Below are 27,449 nucleotides of genomic sequence, written 5' to 3' on the forward strand. Positions count from 1 at the left end.
CATATATATATATATATATATATATATATATATACATTTACTATATATAAATATATATTATATATATATATATATATATTGTATATATATCCAAATATATATTATATAAATATGTATTGTATATATATCCAAATATGTATTTATGAATGTATATATATATATTATGTATACATTGTATATATATCCATATATATATATATACATATATACATATATATATATATGTTATATATATATATGTGTGTGTATATGTATGTGTTGTGTAAGGGTGAGAATGTGTGTTCGTACATATATATTGATATATTTATAGATATGAATATATATGTGTGAGTGTTTGTATGGTGTGTGTGTGTGTAAATACATACATATAGGTATCTATAGAAACTTGCGTGTGCCGACGCATGTGCAAGTGTACGTGTGTATGTACTAATATTTATATATATATATATATATATAAATATATATATTATATAGACATATATACACACACACACATATATATATATATATATATATATAGATATATAGATATATAAATATATTTGCATATATACATATATATATATATATATATAGATATATATATATACGAAAGCACGTGGCGTTACTTACGTTAATGTTTGTTTGTATATGCGCATTTTCAGATGGACGTAAACAATATACTTGTATCAACAGGGAATTACATGCTTTGGAGATCATTGCTGTTTTTCTCATATCAATTTTTAACACGTGGAAATAAAAAGGCATAGCTGCAATTTGATCGTAATATTTTTGAATTTCTTAACTCTACTACATATGAGGTGTATAAGCGGAAGAGTAGAAATATATGCTTATTCGCGTAATATTCACTTATGTGCGTATGGTGTTCACTGTATGAATGAAAGTGCATACTCTTGTATTGATGTGTAGAAGCATATGAAATTATAGAGAGAGGTGTCTATAGCTAGTGATGTATCCATCCAGGGGTCCGAGAATTGTTGTACGTGATTTTTCACACGATTTTGATACGTACCCTTTATACATTTTCATCGTCTAGTGCGCACCGGTACTTCACAATATTTGACCATTGCGCTAGGCCACATGAAACAAGACTGCTAGCTTGATAGCCCTTCCCAGCCCATTTGAAACTATACGAATGCGTATACACCCTGTGTCCCCTCTAATTCGCGCATTTCATATTATGATTCATGCTAAGCAGTATATGCTGGATCCAATTCCAATCCAAGCAAGCTCGGTGCACCGTGTCCGTACAACACTCTGCCGCGCTCAAAATATATATTCAGTTTACTTCATATCTTCTTATCTATTTCCCATTCGCTTGTATCTGCCCAGCAGAGTCTAAACCCTCACGCCACGGCCACCCCCTCAGAGCGGCTTCTCTGCCGTCGAGGGTGTGGCTTCTAACGGCGTACCCACACGCACTATATTGGACACAAGCTTCAGTTTATCGGGCGGGGCATTCTCACTGACTGCACTTGTACTACTATACGGTGCCGGGGCTGCCGCACTGGATACCTGTGGCTGCTGAGTGGTAGTGGTTGTCGGTTGTTGTGGGGCCGGTGCGGTTGGTTGCTGTATGGTGATGGTTTGCTGGGCTAGTTGGACTTGTGTGGTGCGCGATGGATCGCCTGTAGCCGCCGTGGTAGAGACTGAATAGGCCGGCGCTTTGTTCGCCAACCCGGTGGATGGTTGGGCGGAGCGGTACACTGTTGGGATGGGAAGGTGAGGTGGGACACTTGAGACAACAAGCACTCGGATGAATGCGCAGCAAAGTGAAATTGGGGTGATCACTTTAGCAATTGGAACTTAAGTGGTCACTAAATTGATTATAATTGAGGTGTGAACACAGTTCATTGTCAAATGAAACTGAGGTGATCACTAAATTAATTGGAAGTCAGACAGTCCGTACAATTGGCACATACACCAACCGCAGCCCATGGCAAGACATATAACCACGCCCACCACCCTTACAAATCATTCATAGCCAATTTCTATATTCGCAAACGTTCACAAAAAAAAAGGAGTCTAGCCAGCACAATCACCTAGATCTCGTATCTGCCTTTGCGTTTGTCCGCCGATGACTGGGACAGGTGCCTTGCTCAGCTCTTTCTGGGCTTCTCCACTGACTGCTCTATTGATTTCGGTCAGCACCGTGGTGGGGCTTTCCCCGAGCGTATACTTCAGCCCAGAGTTGCCGGGATGGCCGCCGCGTATCGCATTGGCCTGTAATGCCGGTAGGATGAAATTGTTGTTATTGATTCCGTTGCTTGGTGGTTCAGATGTTGAGTGTGCCATTGTCACCAAAAGCACAGACGGGCATGTATGCACAGGCAACGAGTACAGGCCGATATTTAGTGCAACAACTACGAGTGGGACTTCTCATAGTAGCCGGGTGCTGGCACTGCTGAGTGAAAACGTACCGGAATATGTCGGTTGCCTGAGCCATCGCCTTCGCCAAACAATCGCCGCCCACTATTCATTGGCGACACGAACACTCGGTGGTTGTTCGATACCTGTGGCGGAAGGGAGAGATGATGTTCGTGGATGTTTAACAAAACGCTTGCGATAGAATGGATGGATGGTGCCTATCAAACGCTAGAATCGACGCGAAGGTGCAGCACAAGACCAAGGGTCTAAAGCCCAGCTTGTACAGATCCAACTATCAGTTAGAATGGACCGTAAGAAACGTACCGGATGTTTTGTACTGGGTGAAGACCACAGCGCTTGCAGACGCTTCGACAGGGGACACGTGGCTGTGCCCGCATGTAAGCTCTCCAATGATTGCTGCGATTTAAAAGGTTGGATGATTCAATTTAAGACTACATTGTCACAAAATTTGACCAGAAATAAATATATGATATCGCATTCAACAACAGATACGTGACGGCATATGCGATTGCTGGTGCAAATAAACAACATTTTAATAATCGAGAAAAAGCTTGTGCCTCCGCGTCGTATGACGTAATCAGGTTGACGCATGCCTATACAAAGCGAACGATGGGACTCAATACAGGCCAATGCACACTTAAACAACTCATCTTCTCACCTCAGATACTTCCAGGATACTTGTACCCATGCATTTACAATACACTTCGTTATAAAATTGAATGATTGTCCCTCTGTAGTGATAGAGATGAAAATTGTTCAGGTCAGGTACGGATTGAATATGTGGCACTTTAGTGTGTGAACCAACACATTTACCGAGGGACATGCGGAGGAAAAGCTCGAAACCCTTCCATTTTGTTCGGAAACGACTCAAAACTATAACCCAGATCTGAAATACAGGGCATCGACTGAATGACCCAATCATACAATCATACACCACAATGAGAAATGCACAGATGATACAGTCATACTTCTTCCCGTCCTTCAAGAGAGCTGCTCTGAAGGTATTGTTGTCCACATCGGGCTGTTTCCTGTAGCACGCGACTATCTTCTTGAAGGCACACTCCTCTATCTTGAGCGTCTTCCCCACCGCAAACAACGCACACAGCAGGATCTGATCCAGGTGTCGGTCAATCATGATCTCAATGTGTGTGCAGAGTGTGTCTTCAATCAGCCGCCACACTCGCGGTTGGATCTCTATTTGACTGATGCCCAGTGCATCGCACAATTCCTCAAGTCTTATGTACATTAAATTGTAGACCTGACACCGCGCAATGTGTAGAAGAAACAAGGTGGATGAGTTCACGCGCAATGTGTAGAAGAAACAAGGTGGATGAGTTCACGCGCTATGTATAACATGTGGCGTATGCACAGCGATGACATTCAAGCAGGCTATAGTCAAACACCACATACATCAACATTCAGTCCTAGAACAAATCAGCAATAACATCGAATTAAAGTCGCGATAACAGCTGTGAATTTCCAGTCAGCACAAGTGACATGCGCCGTTCCTATCTATGCCCAGCGGCTCAATTTATTGCACAATGAGACAGCCACATAATAGAGTAGACAAGGCTGGTATATACCATGAAAAGGGTGAGGATAGGATGTCAACGCACCGCAAACGATGCAAATTGCAAATGCAAACGCAGAAACTTGCCAACGCCCTACCTTCCTGAGTATGAGCTGCACTCCCTTGTTGGCCACCCTGGACGGGTCCGTAGCTGTAGTGTCTGTGGTGGTGGTCAGAGTGGTTGTTGACACTGCTTCGGGTACCTTTGTCACAGATTGGGTCTGCGCTTGGGGCTGCGCTGGGGCTGGGGGTAGGCCGGTGTTGGTGTGCGCCACAGTGAGCAACGTGTTGATGGTTTCTGTGGCTGTGGGTGACAGGGTCCGACTTGAGGCATCGGCCACAATACCCGGTACGACGGCCTGGGTAGGTACAGGGGACGTACATGGATGTGGTTATGAGTTCATAGAGTAGAGTGCAGGCTCACGCTATGGTATCTCAGATAAACTACGGTATTTTAGATGAACAAAAAATATATACCAAATACACGTAAACGACATGTCAGGAATGGAGTGCCAAGTTTTAGATTATTTCCGACAAACCAGTGAAACCTATCATATACACGTCAAGGACATGTACCAGAAGCTCGGGAATGGCGTGATAATTGTGTATGGTGAATATATACACATATACATACCCCGGGTGGCGGTGCTGCGGACACGGATTGTGAGTAAGATACTGGGGTGGATGTGATGGCAGCTACGGCACCAGTGTTGCCGACACCGGCACTGGTATTCTCGGTTTTATTCACTGTTTTTTTGGCCCGCATGCGGCTCTGTGATGGAGGGGCACAGTCTACCCATCGAGGAACATCCTGAACGGGTATTGGCCGTGTGGGTGTGTGTGTGGGTTAGAGGGAAAGTAGGGTAGGTCAGTTTCTAGCTGTGTCACTGCAAATAATCAACACAATTGTCTGTTATTCGACCCATGTTAATATCGACTTATACCGATATAAAACGGGTGATAGATATTGAAACATCGTAATGTGTAAGTGATAGGTCAGCAAACACCGTACCTTGTCCTTAAGCTCCTCGTATATTTTGCCACCGCTGACCCAGATCATACTGGCTAACATTTGTTCTTCGATGTGAGCCAAATGCTTAAGCATACTTCTGGTGAGCCGGCTTTCAGCCCGTACAAAACTCTCCGGAACCTGGAAGTGGTGAAGAATGATCAAATTGATGGGGCAAAAATGAGACTTGAGCAGGTGGAGAGTGAAGTCACAACTTGAGGGCCACTATATATGTGTAACATGTGCAGTCAAAGCTGATGTACTTAGTCAGAATTCACGTATACATATATATTGAAACATACCCTGATATATATATATATATACATACATATATATACATATATACATACATATATATATATACATACATATATATATATAAATATATATATGTGTGTGTATTAATCTGTATATATGTCCATTATATATGTATTTATATGTATATGTATATGTATATATATAGATATATGTCTGTTTGTATTTCTATATAGATACGTATTAATACATATATATGTAGACAGATGGATTTATCAACACATTTATATATATGCGCATATATATATATATATATTCATATATGTGCATATATATGTATATGTATATGTATATATATGAATGCATGTATGAATGTATTTATTTATGTACAGATATATATATATATATATTTGTGTGTGTGTGTCTATGTTTATATATATACGTAATAATATATATAAATATATATATATATATATATATATATGTATGTATGTCTCTGTGTGCGCGTATGTGTGCTGTATATATATGTACAAAAGTGCAAACATATATTTGTATGAGAATGAAGCAGGCTCGCAGCTGTTTTGTGTACTCCTATTGCAAAAGGTAGCATTCTGGCTAGATAATTGTTCTAGAAACGTGACCCACGATTTCGAAGTACAAGTTCAAATGTCACCCCTTCAAGAGCTGACTCTCATATGCTTAAATGTTAAACATTATAACCAATATATATATATGACCTGAAAATCTTTACATCCCTGTGGTCAAAATGTGCCGATACATAGCAGGGAACCGGCAGATAAGGACTTGAAATACATACAATGATCTACCACACATAGATAATTGCGTACTGTTTATACCTTTATGAAATCGTACGGACATATTTTGAGTGCCTTCAGGAGCCACGGCCCACTCATGTCTTTCAACCCATACGCACAGATGACCACCTCTAAGGAACACGCGATGAGTGCATGATGGAAGTCCTACCAAAAGACGAAGACGGAAGCATTCACAATTAGCTATAAGACACCATTTCTAAATATAAAATACCTTCAAAGATTAAAATTAGTAATCAGAAAAATCTTTCTCGGATTTGTGCAAAATTCGATTTAAAAGCATACTGTAACAGAACACGCTACTCGCCTCTTGATTGATGAACTGACCATACTGATGGGGGGTTAGTCTCTTGCGCTCTTCACTCAACATAGTTGTCAGCACTCGGACATACAATTTTCTGGCCAAATCGAAATGCGCCTGGCCGATTGAGAGGGATTCTTTTCCTCTCTGTGGTGTATGCATCAGAACCAGTTTAGAAGCAGGGATCGCGAACGTGGTCACAAGAGCAGGTCACTTGCTTACAAATTGAACCGGACTGATTTATCCTACCTCTTTGACATAGCGATCAGTAAAGATCTTTCCCATAGTGTCCAACCTTTTGGTTATCACCTCCACGTTATTCCGCCTGTTCATGTATATTGCAAAGGTGCGCTTGTTAATGCTATCAAACGTGTATTGAAGGTGTCCACACCACACGACCAAATAGAACAGGCTTTTCATATCATTCCAGAATTCAACGCAGCCCGTGTGCTCCAATACAGTTGCATCAACAGAAGAACAGAATCGATAGGAAATCTGGTGCTGTGCACTTCAAACCCGATTTTTTTCAAGCCGATTCATACCTGGGAGAGTTTTTGGTTCCTGTACGGATGTCCAGTACATTTAGGAATTGCGGTGTAGATTCTGATATGTCAGCGGTCAGTTCTTTCAATACAGCTGCGGCATTCATAGCCGTTTTGGTGGGGGTCTGCATTGGAAGTGCACTGTTTTGATCCTGATATGAACGTGAAAAAATATACATGGGTAAAACCGTTTGTTTGAGTCCTTAAAGCCGAATTGTCAAATAATTTGTCAACGAGCATTTGCATTGCCTATCTTAAATATGCACAAATTTGATAGTAAAAATTTCTACCAAAGTCGCACTTCTTTGCTTTTCGCCAGATATATAAAGCATACCCTGCTGTCGTATTTGAATGTCAAAGGGGTATCACGATGGCTCAGATGCTTCGTTTTCCTTCTGGGCGGTGTTTTGGGTTCTGTATCATCCGGGCTGAGTCCGCCATCGCTGTCTATTTTCGGCCGTTTGATTCTATCAGCCCCTTCCTCCAGCACTTCCTTGCTGTTTATTTTGCTACTCGGTATGGATTCGCTATTGACTTCGCGAATAACCCGTATAGCAGGATGTGATTTCTTTCTCTTCCCAGGTATCGTGGTGTTCTTATCGTCTATTTTCATGCTCTGTGCCGTGCTGGTTTGCCCCTTTCCCTTTTTGGTTCGAGATATTGCTTTAGGTAGTGCCTCGGAGCTGGAGGCCTCATCCACCTTAGCCACAACGTCCAGAAACTTAGCGTTCAGATACATCCTCTGTGGTGGAAGGGAAACAGAGGGAATTGACAAGATGTTTGCCTCAACAATCAATTCAAACTTGTATGGACTTGTTTTACAGCAAACAGGTACATCCAAAAGGGGCAAGAACAAAATTAGGAATATGTTAAAGAAAAAGAACCCGTAGGAAACTTAAAAGTCATACCTCATCGAAGCGTGTATTGCTTGTTTTGTTTTTCTCGTACGTGCCCTTCAGAAATTCAATATTCTGCGAGATGTATGTGCCGGCCATGTTCTGTGTGCTGTCTAGGTTGACTGTCGAGGGACTTGCTTCAGTTTCGTCTTCTGTATAAGCGGGAAATGTAGTTAAAGTAACACATTCGGACAGTTGATACAGATTTCTCTTTATACTGTACATGCAGACACAGCACTACTAAAATGTCAACCAGACTCAGGCCGAAGCATTTCCCTGATACGCAAAACATTAAACAGAATGCAAACAATTATGTACGATACGCAAACACAGAAACAAGAGACAGCTACTAGGACACTTGTAGGTATACGATGAGATGTCTGCGCCGCAAAGTGTATGTGTGCGTTGTGCTGTATACACACAAACCTGGATACGACGAAGCAGACCGGGTTCTTATCCGCCGAGCGGATGGTGCCAACGCGGGCGCTTCGCAAAAGAAGGTACAGTGTGTGAATATCAGTCAACCATTTGGTATTGAAAACGCGGTAGTTTGAATTGATACAGGAGCGAGGTGCAACCAGAGGAATGTGCTGTGTATTGGCGTGACATATCGGACACAACGACATACTCAACATACCATCATACGTCAACGTTTCGGCCTTGTTGATTAAACTCTCCAGGTATGATCGGAAAGCAGTTTGTATTACAGTAACGTCGGCGGGCTGCGCATTCACAACCTCGCAGAGCATATTAAGAAGCAACTCTTCGTCCACTGATTTGCCATCTTCTTTCAAAACTGTAAGTGAGTGGTTCAGATAGTTTAAAATCACGTCTGATTGTCATCGAAATTAGAACACATTGAGTGTGTGCTTACTTGAGACTCTTGCATCCGATGTACACAAGTACAGTTTTACAAGAAACTAAACCAGACACTCACCCTTGCTCATGCTTGATGCCAGCGCTGTCCTAGGTGCCTGTCGGACGGTGAACAACGTGACGACTACCAAAAGGTGTATGCTGTCTACCAGATCGTATGTCTGTTGTAGGAGGTGATCTGCGCGACAGACATTATAGGCTGAAATTAATACACACGTATTATTTACCACCAGGTGAAGCATCGACTTGAAAATTATACAACAGGTCAGCAGACTTCACAAAGCACTATAAGTACATAGATCCCCGAACGTACCTTTTGCGATTAAATACAAAAGCCAGCCAAATATAAAGTATGGTCCTCTAGTGTCGGTTTCAGACTTTTTGGAAGCGACTGGAGTGAACACCTTCTTGTGCAGGGCTTCGTATTTTCTAAAGATGCAGGAAACAGCCTGAAACTGGTGGTCTAATTCATCCACAGTTTCTGCCAGTCCGTCATCTAGCACATCTGTGTTCACCGACACATCCCCGCTTAAACTCTTCAATCTGTTGATGAATGAGGGCAAACTGGCAACATAGGGCGCGTTGGCGGTGTGAATAGAGTATATGAATGCTTCTCCCTTCTTAAATGTGCATGTGCTCATGGCTGCGTAGGCATATTCACAGCACCCGCTATTCTAACTTGCAGTAGCTGACAGGCGATGCATAAAGCAAAGGCATGTTGGCTAAAAAAGCAACGACGACCTAATTCTGAAAGACCGCCTAAATTGAGTCTACAGTCCATGTGCTATTAGTGTATTACAACATCTCATGCGCAACTGAAAACCTGTCGAGCATGCATCGTTAAGACACGGATTGAGACATGCTCGTATACTAGAAAGTGCACAATCAGCACGGTTGTTTGAATCCAACTGCCAATCCACAGAAATAAACTGGATCAAATAGTATAATCGCATATATGCGTGTAATTGACACGATGTGCAAAGACAAGCACCACAAATAATACTACAACTAACCTTATTCTCCTATTTAAGAGCATCTGGCCAAGGTCCGGAGTGGGCTCCTTTGTTGTACACCCAGCCAGGAATAAAGCACATATTACCAAGGCAGGGAGGTTGGACTACAATATAAGGGACAGAGTTAGATCTCAGAATAACTAGAGAAAATGAGATAATAAAATGATATCAGCATATCAAGAGGTGCTGCAAGGCTTGTGGATGGTATGCGTATTTTGAAACACAAAACAATAATCATGTATATGGCGCGGTGTCCAGAATAGGTTTGTGATTTACTATCATTAGTATAGATTACATCGGGATGGAAACCAGTTTTACACAACTTGCATATGGTACAGACTCAAGCTGTACGTTTGGATATCCCGCGCTCACAACAGCAACATGCAGAGATTTAAGGAATCTCCAGAAACGTATCAAAGGGGCACGCGGAATCACTTACCTTGGATTCTTTTGCACTAACACGTGCTTGTATACGAGTAAGATATTCTTTGGCGCTGGATGAAAGAGTTTCGCTTAATGGATTTTTGCTGCATAGTGCTGATAGGATTTGGTCGACCTCTGTTTCAGCCGGAAGCTTCACCTCCGTAACCGACATCTTGTCAAGTAGAAAATAGATGCCTATACACTACTGTCTGTCCCTATAGAAATCGCTACTGTAACAGTCATCTCAGTACTTTATGTGTGTGTAGGCCAGTGTATGTACCTGTATGCATCGCCACCCGTAGACTTCGTTAGCTATACTTTGCGCAGTACAATTAGAGGTCATACTATAGAATCGATCGGTGCACAATGCCGAATTTGTAATATGATCTTTATCTGCGAATTTCGACCCGGTTTTAGATACATAGTCCCAAAAACACTACATATCACGTCAGTTACAACTTTATATAAAAGTTTGCGCGTTTTCTTAATACATTTTCTGGTTTCTATATTGACCAGCCCACCAGAGAAACGCCCCTAAAACAAACTGTTGAATTGGGGTTTTCAGGCTTTCGGTATACTTTTATCCCAAAATTCGAACAAAACATTGAAAACAGTCATAGTTCGTCATCGAAGTTTTATATATGTAAAAATTTACCGTAAAATGAAATTTATTTTATTTTGTCGCATGAGTCATTTCAACCCAAAAAAGCACACTTCTGTGAAAACGAAACAAAAAGAAATCTCAAACTTTGAGTGACTGATGGGTCTCTGACTCTGCTGACTGCTGACTCTGAGAGACTGAGACTCTGAGACTCTGAGACTCTGAGACTCTGAGACTCTGAGACTCTGAGACTCTGAGACTTTGAGTCTCTGCGACTCTGACTAGTCTCTGACTCTGAGTGAGTCTCTATATACCTCATTCAACTTTCAAGTCCGGTCAAACCGAACAGAATCCAGAGTGTAGATTGCAGTCTGTGCAGAGCGCCCGCCAAAATTTCAAATCTTGAAAACTGACCGTCGTCCAAAGTCCGAACTCTCAGCCGCGAGAGTAAAAAGGACAGTAGGACAACAAGGCTGATGAAGGAAGAAATCATGGCCCTCTGGATTTCAGGATTTAGGTCTCTGCTGAATTTACGATTTCCGCTACGACCCTGATTTAGTGATTTCTGCTCGCGACCGTATGAATTCAGAGAGCCATGGAGAGAATAAAGATTTTCAAAACTGTAACTCATAAGGTCAGCGTCGTTTACAATATCGCGAAACTATTGGGTTTAGCCTCATTAGAACCACTATATGGGATAGACCGCACAAAGGGTCGGTCCGGTAGTTTTTAAAAAGAAGTTTCAGACACTTGGTGTTGTCTCGCAGCTACTAAGTAACATGTGGGCCGTCTTCCTGAGATGCAAGCTTAGGGCCTCTATCCGGCCCGCTATGGGCGGGGTTATAGACCTTTCGGAGGGTGGAGAGGGTGGCCGTGAGATAAGTCACTATATCAGCGTTAGTCAAGAAATGGTCTTTGCTGTCGGGGAAGAAATGCAATCATCGGTTCACTAACATCCAGTAGCATTGTTTCAGAAGGGTGCTCCACACGGCTTATTAATGCAGTAGAGCATTCATATAGTAGATACAACGCATTGCGAGTACGCTAGTACTAAATATAGCAACCATCTCGTCCAGTTGTGCGCCATTGCTGTTTCCACGCTGGGATTGCTACTCCTGGGCGGATTTCTCCGAACCTTCCGCGGCTCCGCGCTGGGCAGTAGTGCTGGCCTAGTACTATTTGATTGTCTTTTATCCCAATGTATACCCAAGACAAAATTCGAGCTCGCGACAATGTAGTAAAGCAAATGACTGAACCAACCAATCCAGTACCGTATCAATTTTGTGAGCTATATCCCACTTGACTACAGTTTGTTTACTGGGGAGGTCGAATAATACTGCACCTTGTGTTTTGTGGCATGACTTGGAAAAAAATTTAGCTCACCAAGAAATAATCGACAAGAGACTGATGTAATGAGCTATCAATGTTACAATGGTTCTGTTTTGCCGAATAAAACCAGTGCTATTTTATTCATTATAGCTGAAGTAAAATCAATACTCTCTCATCTAGAGAAACAATGCCAATCGTAGTTGTATGCTCTTTGATATTATTTACAGATTTCGAACTATACGGAAGATATCATAATAATCGTTCAGTGCTTTGAATATCGCCTGGGTGGCCTCCTGGAACATGGTGTGACAAGATTGCCGTCCTCCAGGTAGTATATACCATAGCAGCTGTTTCTAACATTTTCCATAAGGCAACGGGGCTGACGGGAAAGTCCATCGGTGTGCTGTTGTGAAGATGAGGTAGCCCTGGGAGACGTGTAGGATGTGGAAGTTGAAGCCAACGGTCTCTCATGGTTGGGCTATGTGTGTGTGATAGCTGTTCACATATCACCTGCTTCCTGCTAACAATGTTCACGGGGAACGTCGATGCCTATAATGAGCGGTGTGGGCTTTTGGTTGTTCCGTGACCGTGGCTGTAGCAGATGTCACCTTGTTGGGACTCTGCTTACACGTGTGGCGGATAGAACAAATCATGCCCACGTGGCGAATCGGCATCTGGTGCATATAATACTGTCTTTGCGCGTTGAGTCTTGGGGCTGGCAGCATCGTCCTATCGGGTGTCACATTCAGTGTCGACGCGTCTTGAATGGTATTGTCTGCAGTCCACGGAAGTCTAGAGTTACAGTGTGAGAGTTGGCCGGCGATTTTCTGAGTCGCTGAGTCTGCCTGGCGTGACACAGCTTGCGTAGTCGACCACTTGGCGCTATTATTATGGTGGCATATACTGCCGCTTGCATAGGCCCGTACACGTCGAATGCTTGAAGGACACTTTCCTGAGTTAATCGGTGTAGGCTGCTGTAATGTACATCCGCAGCACTGTACAAGACTTCTTCAGGGACGTGTAGAGTTCTGTGCCAAACCAAGATAAGTGTGACGATGAATGTAGATTTTGGTGGTATGAGAGCTAGGTTGTGGTACATGACTTGATTGTCCACATTTCACTGGATACATGTCTGAAGAGCCTTGCTGGACGGCGGGTGGCTAGTTGAGGTATGGTTATTCATATGAGTGTGGTGATTCGGACGTGTCTGGCCAGCATGCATACTAAACGTAAAGAAGACCAACACCATCCTCGAACGCGGGAATCAGCAGTTAGACTAACGGAGGTAGATGTATTCATAGAGCATACTTTGCTTAGGTCGCCATCGACCAAGGGCAGTGAAGATGAAATCGTTCCCATGGACGATGAGTGAGCCGTCCAGCTGGACAATGTTCCTGGCCGAGGCCTACAGTTGGTCGCGAATCCACTAGCAGGCTTCGAAGTATGAATTATATATGATATTTATTTAAATAAATAGGAATAGGGATATCCTGACTAGCATTGTCGTAGCGTAATATTTTTGCTAGGTATTATTGACTTATATCCATTATAACTTAAAGTTATATATGAACTTGACTTTTATAAGATAAGTAATTTTTCTCTATACAATACTGCACGAGATGACGCACAGAATATCACTTTCTTGTTATTCTACTTTAGAAACTTTGTCTTTAATCTCAACTACTATCTTTCCTATCGTCGTTTTACACGTATGTAACGTTCAGGCACGAGTGCGGTGGCTTAAACACAATTGCATCAATATTGCGCTCGTGATTTATATGGGATTCGCGTGTCGTGGTAGTTCCGTAAGTCCCCGCATGTGTGTGTAACACAATTGGAGCGTTGGTTGTCAATCGGACTCGTAGCCAGCTCGCGGTCGTGATCTGTGCTATCGTTCGTACTGTTGTTTTATTTCCGTTGACGCATGTGCTCACTAGTATACTAAGATTGACAATTAGTAGTGGTCTATCCGTCTTTGTGGCAGTGGGTGCTCGGTCAGGATGAGTTGACGTAGGTTGCCGTTGGAGAGACTTTGGTGTAGTCGCAGGTTACGGCCACCGTGGGATCTGTCGCAACAGCTGGTGTACTCCGTGACTGATGAGGAGTGTGAAGTGTTGAGTGAGCTGAGCGAGCACGATATGGCACTATGAGCGTTTTTGCCTGTCATGCGCGTGGTTGGCGTACAGAGCGATGGGGAGACCGATTAAAGGTCTGTGTGAACGGGTGCGCTTGTTGCTTGCCGGCTCGTGATTAGTTCTGTTGTCAGGTGTATTGTTACGAAGGATGAAGAAAGGGCTAAAGTCAGCATTAGGGGTGGTTGTTGGAAAGTTACCAATCGGTGGTGCTTTAGTTAGCACATTGTAGGACTTTCTGGCACCTATGAGAGATTTGGCGACCTTGAGCATGCCGATGACTACATCCTCCCTAGTGACTACCCCCGGGGTGACTAGATCGCTTTCTAAGGTAGACGACAAATAATCGACACGTTCTTCGCGAAAATAGACAAGTAGATCAGCTTGGTCACAGTAGTGGGCCGTGTTGGGACATTTCACCTTATCAAGGAGCTCTAGAGACCTACGGGGTGACTGGATATCTTTCTCTGATAGATGATAAATTATCGACACGTTCTTCGCGAAAACAGACAAGTATATCAGTTTGGCGCGGTCGTCACAGTAGTGGGCCGTGTTGAGACGTTTCGCCTGATCAGGCGCAGGTATGCAGATGGATCATACTGTGCAGTGAGGTAGTGTTCAATTATAGTTAACATAGCGCCAAAATAAAACTCTACCATATTGATCTAGATTAAGAGACCACAGGTTTGATACCAGATTTTATAGCAAGAGAAACTCTTTGGTTCATAGAAATCAGTAGAGTTAGCTCACTCCTGAGAGCTAATTAAGTTTCTTAATCCACTACCGAAAGTTGAGGTAATTTCTTAACCGGCTCCTGAAAGTTGATTAAAGTTTATCAACCGGCTCCCGATAATTGATTAAATTTGTTAACCGCAAAAATCTGGGAAAAGTTGCGCCCCTTTATGAGTCACAGCCTTTGCAGAAGAGAATCATATGATTAGCGTGAGATTACGCAGCAGAGAAGTTGAAATAGAATACTATCGAATTGTTAAGGTGTTCGGCTGATTTTTTTCTCATACTGACTATATGAAATTTTCCTAAACCTTAACCCTAAACCACTAAAACTTTAAATACAAAACTAAAGGCAAGGTCATAGAAAAACAAACATTTGCACTTTATTTTAAGTCTATCACTTTACACTCGAACAGACTACCTGATTAATGTGCGGGAGCATTATGTCGACCGTATCATCATCTGCCAGGAAGCCGGTGCATTCTTTGCCTTCTCCAATGATAAGAAGAAAATGAATATGGGCTTCCAAAGTTTTCCATAATAGGTGGGAATATACTTTGCCGCAGAAGTGGAACTGGGCTGCAGAAAATTAACCATGACACAATCCAAAAGCAAGAAGTGTTCAATAACGCGATGATATTGGATCGAAATTAGGTATTCGTATCAGGTTATTCGTTCTACTTCGAGCTTAGTTCAGTAAACTCAAGGTAGACGTCGTTTACTATCGTTGAAAACTAAGCTAGTGGGTTCAACCTCGCTAGAACCAGTGTACAGAAGGATAGATCAAAGTGTCTTTCAGTTACTGAGTAACATGGGGATCGTCTTGTCATGGGTTGTTCCGAGACCCCAAAGTTAGGGCCGTTCCATGTCCTTGCCATAGGGCTGGTATGTCCCGTCCTCTGACTGCTATCGTTCTCTACTACAAGACCGCTATTGTATAAAAACTAGACCTGTGGAGAACTGAAGGCTATGATCTATTTTTGCTCCCAACTGGGTCAGTTGGGTTCCCAATCAGTAATCCTCACTAAAACTTCCCTGAGTACTTGTATTACTCTCGCAAGTTCGAATCTCGCAAAACGAAGAAGAAAAAGAAAAAGAAAAATCCCGACACCCTCGACCGACCAGAGCGCAAAACGCTTCTAACCCCCTGTGAACATCAAAGCGGCCCTAAAAACTGGTAAAAATTAGGGGGGGGGGGGGGAATATCCGATGACTGAACCGAATGGATGTAAAATACGACTCACACTACTACTAGTCAATAAGGGTAACACAATGAGCTCCCAAAGCTCCGCGAGCAGATCCGACATAATACCAACAACGTCTCACAACTATGGAGATAGCAAGGAAGGCTCGCCGCCAAAACTACTATTGACTTGTAGGGAGCTTCCTATTATTGACCGAGACGAACTCTCCAATGAAAGCTTTACCCAATAGCGTGAAGACATCACAATCCGCCTTTGTGCCATGATAGCAACCAACACGTTCATGTTCAAACTGGTTCACTATCGTACTAGTGGATACCTCTGTGCTGTAGTACTTTTCAACTGCCCATGTAGCACCTAACAAGTGTACTTTTACCGTTCAAACACTATGCATATGGCGATATGGTAGGGGTGATAGCCATCTGGAAACCACCTGTCGCTAAGTCCGATAAATACTTGGGTAGAAGAAGCATTCGCCGTTTATCGACAGTGGCACAGAGTCAAAGCAGTCAACACCATACGCTCTACTAACGGTCACTCAATACTTGTAGAAATTACAAATGAGTAAAGCAATAACAGTTGCAGTAAAAGCACTACAACAGTTATAGTATAAACACTATTTACCTAGACAGCTTGAACACGGTTATATGTATTAGACAAACATGCTTAACAGCCCTTGTAGTATCGATGGACAGCCTGGCAGCCCTCCTCGACAAGCATCTCGGTACGAATCACCACATAATACATTTTAGAGTGTATTGTAGTAGACTTTAAATAAAGTGCAAATGCATATATTTATTTCTGACCTCACCTTTGAATTTATACTTAAGGTGTTTGTGCTAGTGTTCAGCCGCTTGGGCTGGCCAGAATAAAATTCATATGGTCAGTATGAGAAACTTTCTGCAGAGCACTTTAACACTTCGATGCTATTATGTTTCGACTACTCTGCAACTAAATTTCACGCTGATCACATGATGCCTTTCCGCATAGGTTGTGGCTCACATAGGAACGTAGCTATTTTTAAAATATTGCAGTTGACCGACTTGATTCACTCTCGGAAGTCGGTTGAGAAACTTAATCCGCTCTCGGGAGTCGGTCAAGCAATCAATCAACTCTCGGGAGTAATTTAAGCAACGTAATTAGCATTCGGAAGTGAGCTAACTCTGATAACTTCTATCAATCAAAGAGAATTTTGCTGTAAAATCTGGTCTGAGACCTGTAGTCTCTTACTACCCATTATCACATCAATGGTTATCACGGACACATCTATCGTATCCATAATCATATCGAATTCTTCATCACATCTAAAACAGTGGCGAACAAATGTATGAACATATAGTAGGTATGTCATAAGCTTAGATTATCTTGATGATGTAGAGCATCTTGCAGTATATCAAAGCCATCCGGAATGACAACGAGCGATATTGCATGGGCTACAACGACAGCCCAAGACTTATAAATCTAGTGCTAAAGGCAGCGACTGCTAGTAGCATAACTAAAGTCGGCGATACCAAGGTACAAGGAAGAATAACTTCTGGACAAGTCCGATATGTTTCAACCGCTGTCATACAACCCGATCTCGATGATCCACGTATACGCTTATTAAACTCCATGAAGCATAAATATAAGCATCAAAGGAAGAAAGTGGAACATATATTAGTTTTACAAATCAGTTGGGCGATGACAACGTATCATCACATATTAGGGAGGCATTGACAATGTTAGTATACTTTCACAGCAAGTAGATAACGATGTAGTTGCCACACTTCAAATGAGTATTGCTAAAGCAGCAATAGCGATACAAACAGGTAACAGAAATACGATCATCACACAGCAAAAAAAAACCCCCATGTGACACGTGCGTCGACTCAGTCTGGTAGTGGAAACTCGAATTATAGCAACCAACAATTGCTACAAGCAAACACAAGCAACGCATCTACTAGCAACGTACACACGAGCACGAGTACAGGAAACACATCGACCAACAGCAACATTAGGACCACACGAACATTGGCGACACATCGACTAGCAGTAATGAGGAACACAAAACACTTAAATCAGGGAGACAAGAAGTTAAAATCAGGGAGACAAGACCATCCCCAAAAATTGAAAAGAAGGCATTGAGTGCTGTGGGACTAGACAATATCATCAAACTCTAAAACACTATGGGTAGATCGTGCTAGTTCAAACGTGCTACACTTTAAAGTGTGCCCTTTCTGCTTTTTGCGTTATAATGGGACGAGCACTGGTTTCGATTCCCACTCGTGCAATATTTTCGGCAGATACCACCATGCATTTTGCCATCGATCCGGAGATACGGCGGGTAGCGTAAGCAAAGGTTCTGCTATTTCTGCTTCCCTAGCGAAATAAATATATGCGTACATGAATACCGTTTAGCATTTGGGAAGTTGCTTTAGTATTTAGAATCAGAACTGACCACGACACGTAGTCAACGAAGACGTGACAATATACTTATTATTAGCTCTTATACTGGCGCTATCGGCACTACTGTATCAAGAGAGGGACGTGCTGCGAGAAAATCTTCTAAATACATAGATAGGGATGTGCTTATTTCTTTGTATGTGATGAGGGTGAGCCGTTAGATCTGAACATGAATGAAGATGATGTATAGAGCTCGATAGGGGACGGAAATACCGCATGTAGGGAAACAGCAGAGCAGGCATGGAATAACTCGTATGCAGGAATAGCTAAACCAGATCCCCTTGTTCGAGCTATTTACATGCAGGTGAAATTCAACCAAAAAAATCAACACTATTGCGTTCAAAAAGAAGATATGTACAGACGACGTGTACGTTCTCTCATCGGATGAGATATTTGACGTCACTACATTGGAGAAAAAACTCGTGTAGCTCGCAAGGTCGCTATAAATGAAAGAAGCGAGACACCCAAACAGTAGATGATAGTTAAGAATTCACTATTCAGGTGTACATGACATACATGTAAAGAGTATGACCTCAATCAAGGAATTTACGGAGCAACCAGCCGGTGATCGGCGAGCTATCAACTTAGAGGACTAGGCGCAAAAAAAGTAAGACTACTATCCTTTATACTGTAATAATCGTATACAGTCTATATTACTTTACGTTTCCACGTAATTCGCCAGTTTTTCAAAGCCGCTTGAATGTTCGAGGTGGTAATTTTGTCCTAGTTTGGACAGCTGTCAAATATTCAGTTTTGACAGGCGTTTTGCACTCTGGTCTGGTGAGTGAGGGTTTTTTTTATCCCTGGGCGAGATTCGAACTTTAGGGCTACCAATGTCGAAACCTATAGGATCTATAGTAGCCATGGTAGTTGAAAACTATAGTAGCTAAAACAACTATATTAGTTAGAAACTATATAATTGTAGCAATTGAAAACCATCTCCGTACTCTATAAGTGTACTAATGCATTTTCAAATGTCCAAAAAATGGGTTAATTTGCCTAATGCGAATAGCATCTACCTTTTCGTTTCACGTCTTCCAGAACTTCAGATTTACGTCAGCATCTGCTTATACTATTAAGGACCCGCTATTTTTACACACTCTCCAAGCAGTAGTTTCAGTAGCCGGTCGCAGGCTTTCTTGCCCACCCTAGGTACTGGTAGTGCAGTAAGTGCATTCGTCGTGAAAACTCAACAACAACAAAATAAAAATTTGAGTTTAGTAGCTTAGAACTGTAAAACATCTAATATAATAAATGCAGTAGTTCGGTCACTTAAAATTGTAGTCAAAACCGAGTAAAGCTTAGTAAAGATTGTCAGGTCTGAGTAAGTGAACTCGCTCAGATGTGCCGTTATGATCGACGCTACTGCTATACGTGGGACGAGATTTCCTCGAACAACAGGTTTCAGTATGGTTTTGGCTCCTAGTTACTAAATGAGAGAGTACAAGAGTTAATTTATGTCTACATACATTGATATCGTTTTATGCCATCAGTCAGAGAGTAATTTGAGACTTGTTCTCAAAATATTCTATTTATAGATGGGTCAGCCCGAGAGCACATGAGAGTAGTTTCAGATATTTCTCAGATTGTTCTATTTGCAAGTAGGCCACCGGCCAGCCCGAGAGTACGTAACATTAAAAATTATATATTTATTTATGTAAATGTATCATGGTACTAAAGTGTTCTGTAAAAGGTTTCTCAAACTGATCAAATAAGTGTTTTTACCCTCAAAAACCCAAGTGGTGAAACTTTAGTGCAAACATCATCAGAATAAAACTGAGGGTGAGATCAGAATTATACTCCTTCGAACGCACCATTCTTTAGATACAATACCAATTTACTTATAGTCGCCCACCCTACACGCTAACACTAAATTATGATTGATGACGCAAATGCGTCATTGCCCTCCAGTAAGCCAATTTTTCAGATTGGCTACTCTTAATAAGTTCTCTAATATCTCATCCAGTCCGGTTCTCTTGTCCGGTCCTAAAATCTCGTACTAGGGCACTTTGCCCGCACACGTACGTGCTAAGAGTGAAAGCTTACAACCAGAGCTCAAGAAAGGCTCAATCAATCTGGAGCTGGTTCATTTTGTATATAGGAATACAGAGCCACCTTTTCATGAACCCTTGTGACAAAAGGAAGGAGGTACTATACATTCCGCCATTTCATTGCAAGACGATTTAAAAGTGATGCAACACGACAAGCATAATATTTTGTACGCTGGTTGGAAGAATTTCCGATGTAGGGGACTGCAGATACATTTTGCATGTTCTGTTTTTCAGATGCTACTCTATCGCTGAAATTTATACTTGAGCCTAAGGTAATTGCAGACCCTGTATAACTATTTCTCATTGAAACAAATATCAATCGAACAACACTTGTGTTCCTTCAATATTTTGGCCACTATTTCTTTCTTCTTTTATAACTGAGGATAATCTGAAGATGATCATGCGCTGCTCAAACTTTATTGTATTTTTGTGAGAAGCACGGACCGCAGAGTTTTTCTTCTTCTCAATGACGTCGTTGCAGTATGCTGCAGCACACCTGCCTATGCAATAAAATTAAATACTCTAATTACACGAGAGTACGGTTAGAACTTCGCTAGTCTAATATACTCTTATATATTCTGTAATATTCTTTTTTCTATCGTGTGCCTTAAAACTGACCAGTAAATAGGATTGACAAACGTACACATGTGTACATAAAAACCGATTATATGATTTGAAAAGATAGATAACAAACAAAAACGTGCATGACCCATGTAATGTATCATAGCCAGGTCTTTTCTTTACTTGCTTTGTCCTGACCCTCCCTAGAGGACGGGGTACTCTCCAAACATCCATCCCGGAGGAGAAAAGTCATTTTTCTTTTCTCTTTCCAAATCCAGAGAAAAAATAAGGAGCGGTTTGTTCACAGAGAAATAGTTTTATTTTCTGCTGATAGATCATAGAAATGATTCTTTTTATTTTCAGTTGTCAGTAGCATACATTCTTTTTATCCAATCGAAACGCTTGGTTATTGACTAGGGATTTTTAATTTCAATTTGGGGTAAATTATTATGTCTACGTGCACATCAGGTTTAATATTCGTTGGAAAGGTTCTGGAGATATTGAGGGAAAGTTAATATTGTCGAACTGCCGCGAGAAGCTCGGGGCGAGTGATGCAACGATGGAGGACATACGGTGCGTTCATTCGTAACGATGGATATGGAACACTTCCACCATTGGGTGGGAGCGTGACATTCTGTGGAATAAAGATGGCCTCCACTCGTAGTGGTAATTTGGGCTGAGTCAGTCTGATTATTTTTGAACGTGATACCAAGAAGGGTAAGGCTATCATCCCCAATTCTATTTCAGAGCGAAGTTAGAGGCTGTCCGATACCACAACACACAACTGATGTATTTAGAAAATTCTGGTTAGCCGGGAAGTTTCATGGGCGGTACCAGAAGGGTTTAGGGTTTCCCTAAAACCCTAAACGACTTTTCTTTTTGGTTCGAAAATATACATTAGATACGTTCGGACCTAAATGTATGGTGCAAATATCACTTCTTGTGTGCCCAGTTATTATTGGGCTCTAAACAGCTTGTTTACACCTCTTTAGCTCCTCAGTCTATACTGTTCCTCAGACTGATCAAATCTTAAAGGTCTGTACTGGGTACGAATCGGTTGTGATGTTTTCAACGCATGAAATGAGATTTTGTTTCCTCTAAGATACACTGTCGGACGCAACCAGCCAATATTCCTGACGCTATTTATCGTATTTCGAGCTTGCACCACCTCGTTCTTGAAGGGCATCCTTGGTCCTCTCTGGTTTCCGTTTTGACCAAAGTCTACACCCGGAATATTCGTATTTGCCACATACACATGGGCCAAATGTTTAGGTAGGAAAACGAAATACTACGACTTTTCTTTTTGGTTCGAAAATATACATTAGATACGTTCGGGCCTAATTATATAGTGCAAATATTACTTCTTGTGTGCCCAGTTATTATTGGGCTCTAAACAGCTTGTTTACACCTCTTCCGCCCCTCAGTCTATACTGTTCCTCAGCCTGATCAAATCTTTAAGGCCTGTACTGGGTACGAATCGGTTGTGATGTTTTCGACGCATGGGATGAGATCCTGCTTCCTCTCAGCACTGCGGGAGGACTCTAACTCGTGCATAGTCGAAAGATTAAGAACTAATTGCGATGGAGGCACTTCATTTCTGGCCGTTTTCTCATTGAGCAAGGCTTTGGAGGTGGCGATGGACTCTGGAACGGCGCGTATACCATGATATAGATGAGCGCACGAGCATGCAATTGGCGAATGGAAGTAAAAGATGGGTACTGCGTTTGATCATGGTATAGTAGCGAGCAGTATGATTCTGAAACGAGTCTAAAGAAGAGAAGAGAACAGAAGAACGAATACGAGTTCGACAACGAAAACAGGAACCCTGATAGTAGGATGCCAGAGGAATGAAATGAAGAAAGAGGCAAGCCGCTAGGGCCACGTACTTGCAGATAGGGGGGTATAGCTCACACGAACACACATCCAAGGTAAAACCCTCGTTCACGTCCTTGTATAATTTTGAGTAGAAACGGAATAGGTACACCACTAACCTGACAGCCGACCGAGATACACATAAGCCACTCCGAGATTGTTGACAACAGTTGTATCGTTTGGCGCTAGCTCTTGAGCGGATAAGAATACTTTCAGCGCGTCGTTGAAAGACCCTGATAGAAACATACGATGGCAAGAGTCTTAGTGGGCGCACAGAAGAGGACACATTGATTCCGGACGCTGCAACACGAGTACATCATATCTCAAAGCAAAGAACAATACACAGAGATGCAGCATACGGTTAGTGTGACATGGGCGCATACCAAATGTATCTTGCAACATGCACTTCTCACATATGCTTACCCTTTGATAGTAATAGATTGCCCTTGTTGATGAGCAGGTCGACTCTAAGAGTTCTGATAGAAGCCTCCTGTGTATCCTCCGCAGACGCCTTTTCTAACAAAGGCTGGAATTGAAAAACATTGCACACAATTTAGGTACAAAGTATGGATCGAAGCTGCAGTTGGAGAGCGTAGCACATTTGAGATAAGCGTAGCTCCCAGGTGAAGTTGGCAACTTGAGGCGAATTGACAAGTCAGAAAACAGTATTTCTCTCTCGAATAGCACATTCTTATGCTGAATACACCGAAGGAGTGATCAAATGAAAATTGATAAAAAAAAAGTCCTGTTCGAAACAAAAGGTCTATTACCGTTGGCAGACTTGTGCATGCCGAATGCAAAGAAGCATATAAAATTCTCTTAAGACACACAGCTGTTGCTGTCACATGCAGAAAAGTACAGGAGAATCAGAATGAAGTTTGTGCATACAATATTTGCGTAGTAAAAAACTTGCCCATTCTGACACGCGCGTGTAGACAAGTAAATATATACAAGTAGATACATAGGCACTTAATTAACAAACGAAAAACGATACACTGTAATCTGTCAAATTATAAATACAACATAAGGAATATAGAAACTTTTCTGTAGCTACAGCTATAATACCTGAATGTGAGTACCTATGCAAACCGCAAACTGAACACATACTATGTACACCTATTCGTTTGAGGCCAATCGCGTAGATAAGGCTCGTGCTGGCATGCATGCGCCATCTCTGTCATGCATGTATGTAACCCCACAAAGTAGCGTACAGCACTGCCCTACAGCCGCCTTCTGTACAGCATACCTGTGTCAGTGCCTCTGCCTCGTTAGTGCAATCTGTGGCTGCCGTAATGTCACCTACTGCGATATGTACGCGCGCGCGGTATATCAGCCGATACGCCCCCACCCTACAGCGGTACTCACTATCACGTGCTTGTGAGGGCTCCGGGAGGGCCGACAAAATGTCCAGGGCCAACTGGAACTCGTTCAGCTGTACCAGAATCCACACTAACACGCCGGCAACCTTCTCCTCCCTCTCTTCCCATACTAAAAACTCCTCGGACCCCTAAGATGGGATCAGCAAAGTACATCCTGTTGAGTTACATACCATGTCGTGCTATAGACTACAAATATTCGATATACATTGTGGAATACATGTGCAGTATTCCATATACACACATGCACGCACAATAGACCAATATCGGTCTCACTAATGTGCCTTCCATGAAGGTCTACAGCGGTATGCTTGTCATTTATGATACTTCTGCATGCTCCATATCAGCACTCATATACAGGTATTATCTCAATCGGCTACAAAGTGCACTTCAACCCCGTGCATACGATACGCACACTAACCATGGGCCACAGCATTGAACATACAGCTAGACCAGACAAGACCCTCGTTTGATATATTCATGAACAATGAAAACCTAGAACGACAACCGATGGAGTAATTCCAAACATCAAGCATACAAGCTTGAGCACAAGTCAGTCTCCGGATGCTACGAGTTACGACAGAAAGCACACCGCGAACTCGCGTGCACGACAAACGGGCAGATCCCACGAACCACTCCACACGGACTAATTATCTTTACAGAATATCCCAATGCAAGACAGTACGACATGCAGACAACCATTTCTTTCGAATCATTCACGACACGGCAGGGTATCGTCTCGAAATACGCGTCCGAAAAAAAAAGAGAGAGAAATTGGTTCACAAATTAAACTTTGACCCAAACTTGTACCGCTCTGATTCATTCTGCGTACCTGCTTGCCGTCCCATCTCGCCTTCTGCTCTCGCACGCGATGCCACAGACCGTAGATGTGATCTAGCGCGTCATGCTCATGTCCCGCCTTGAACTATAATGCGAAGGATGAATTTATAGGGGATGCAAGTAAGGGTAGGATCATGTGGAATACAAGCCACGGGTTTATGATTGGTTGTCGTCGTCGGCGTATTAGGACTGTAGCATGGCTCGATTGAGATTCAACACTTCTCTAGGTTGCGTTGAAATCACTCCAATGGGAAGAAGCCCGATAGATCGTAAGAATAATGTGCACATGAAGATTTAGCATACAATTAAATGTACGACAGAGAGAACAGACAAACAGACACACATCATAACACTGCAGACAAACAGACAAACAGATAAACAGACAAATAGACATATATCATGTCAAACAGACAAACACACATACACCATAACACTGCAGACAAATAGGCATACAGCATAGCAAACAGACAACCAGACATATATCATGTCAAACAGAGAGATAGACATAAATCATAACACTGCAGACAAATAGGCATACAGAATAACAAACAGACAACCAGACAACCAGACATACATCATGTCGAACAGAGAGATATACATAAATCATAACACTGCAGACAAATAGGCATACAGAATAACAAACAGGCAACCAGACAACCAAATATACATCATGTCGAACAGAGAGATAGACATAAATCACAACACTGCAGATAAATAGGCCTACAGAATAATAAACAGACAACCAGACAACCAGACATACATCATGTCGAACAGAGAGACAGACATAAATTATAACACTGCAGAGGGTCGCGAAACTAAATTCATACGCGAGACTGCAACCTCTACTCCCAAGAGGATCCAATCCGATTTCACCAAACTCAACAACGCACGCAGGGCTACTCACCGGTACAACTCCCGCTAAGAGGTGCAGAGCGAAAGGCAACGTGTCTACCGGGCCACTGCTACCGGACGCTCTGTCGGACTGGTCACAGGACTCGTGGTCAATGCCGTATCTGCCAAGGTCTCCCAGGACATCCAGCGTGTGCAGTGCTTTCTCCCACAGGCCCAGTACCGATAGAGACGACAATCGCACCAGCTACAGAGAAGCCGAGTGTCGAGAGAAGGACAGGTTTAGAAGCCTCTCGTTTACTTTAGGTGCAAATGCCACGCGCACCATGGCAGTGGCACCCGTAGCCATTTGCACACCACACCCACACACGCAAATCTAGGGCAGGAAGTTTTAAACCCTAAACTCTATCCCAAAAACTGCGGTGGAGAGTGATCGTAGTAGAGTGCGCTGTGTTCGTACCACGACGACAGCGAGCGACCACTTACAAGAGCACTGCACACCACACACTGACCTGACACCATAGATGACAAATCTGTTCATATAAACACTCTGCATACGAACATCCGACCCTTCTCGCCGTCGCAAACTTGCACACCTACCATCATCTGCAGCGTTTCAGGCGTATCTGGCTTCGCGTCCACCCCCGCCGAGAGGCTCTTGAGGTAGATACCCGTGAAGTCGACTGCAGCCCGAAAGCACTTGTTCTGCAGCAGCTTCATCACGCCCTGCACATTCTCAGGCACATCTAGGGCTGTGATGGTCCATCTCTCGCTGGCTCTCTCTTCACCGTAGAACTTGAGTAGCAGATCCGTTACTAGATCTACGACATAAGACGAGCAATGGAAACTATAAGTCCAGCAGTACCAAGTACACTTACAGGTTAAGAGGGTGCCATCTTGTAGACTATCACACGTGTGTGGGATATTATACATTTTCATCGTTGATGCTATGCTAGAAGCACAGAAACATGCTATAAGGTTACAAGCTACACACGCTGCACACCCAAGGGATTGAAAACGATACGCCACGAAAATAGTCATACAAGAGATGAGGTGTACCTCAATTTATGTATATGTGCAGTTACACCGATTTATGGAACATTATTTACATATATCTAGGAATACTATTTACATAGAAATATTCACGAATATAAGAGTATATGTCAATATATCCATATGCATTCCCGCACATATACACAAAAACATATAAACAAACATACAGACACACACACAGACACACACATAATATACAAGTATATATATATATATATACATACATACAAAACATATATACATACATACATACATACATACATACATACATACATACATACATACATACGTACATACATACAT

At 42.4% G+C, this 27,449-nt stretch overlaps 3 protein-coding genes across 3 annotated transcripts; all 3 read right to left on the reverse strand.

Moving 5' to 3' along the window:
* Positions 1 to 982: 982 nt before the first annotated feature.
* Positions 983 to 10,565, reverse strand: SARC_01902 (hypothetical protein). Its single transcript, XM_014304383.1, has 21 exons — positions 10,123 to 10,565; positions 9,684 to 9,787; positions 8,984 to 9,234; positions 8,732 to 8,848; positions 8,432 to 8,590; positions 8,221 to 8,280; positions 7,807 to 7,946; positions 7,233 to 7,640; positions 6,899 to 7,050; positions 6,606 to 6,681; positions 6,363 to 6,503; positions 6,080 to 6,202; positions 4,971 to 5,108; positions 4,593 to 4,769; positions 4,057 to 4,317; positions 3,357 to 3,646; positions 3,047 to 3,119; positions 2,692 to 2,784; positions 2,421 to 2,513; positions 2,043 to 2,223; positions 983 to 1,706 (listed from the first exon to the last, which is right to left on the reverse strand). The coding sequence occupies exons 1-21, from the start codon at positions 10,276 to 10,278 to the stop codon at positions 1,366 to 1,368; spliced, it is 3,534 nt and encodes a 1,177-aa protein (XP_014159858.1). The 5' UTR covers positions 10,279 to 10,565; the 3' UTR covers positions 983 to 1,365.
* A 3,615-nt stretch (positions 10,566 to 14,180) lies between these two features.
* Positions 14,181 to 15,342, reverse strand: SARC_01903 (hypothetical protein; the record flags this gene model as incomplete). Its single annotated transcript, XM_014304384.1, has 2 exons — positions 14,181 to 14,735; positions 15,322 to 15,342. The coding sequence occupies 2 exons, from the start codon at positions 15,340 to 15,342 to the stop codon at positions 14,181 to 14,183; spliced, it is 576 nt and encodes a 191-aa protein (XP_014159859.1).
* Positions 15,343 to 22,168: 6,826 nt separating this feature from the next.
* SARC_01904 (hypothetical protein) lies at positions 22,169 to 26,915 on the reverse strand (the record flags this gene model as incomplete). The annotated part of the gene is made up of 7 exons (XM_014304385.1): positions 22,169 to 22,799; positions 23,148 to 23,261; positions 23,452 to 23,554; positions 24,275 to 24,535; positions 25,237 to 25,329; positions 26,149 to 26,340; positions 26,694 to 26,915. Coding segments are annotated over 7 exons (1,182 nt in total), but the record flags the coding sequence as incomplete, so codon positions are not given.
* Positions 26,916 to 27,449: the final 534 nt, after the last annotated feature.

Source organism: Sphaeroforma arctica (genome assembly GCF_001186125.1).
Source record: "Sphaeroforma arctica JP610 unplaced genomic scaffold supercont1.80, whole genome shotgun sequence".
In the NCBI taxonomy this organism is placed as follows: Eukaryota; class Ichthyosporea; order Ichthyophonida; genus Sphaeroforma; species Sphaeroforma arctica.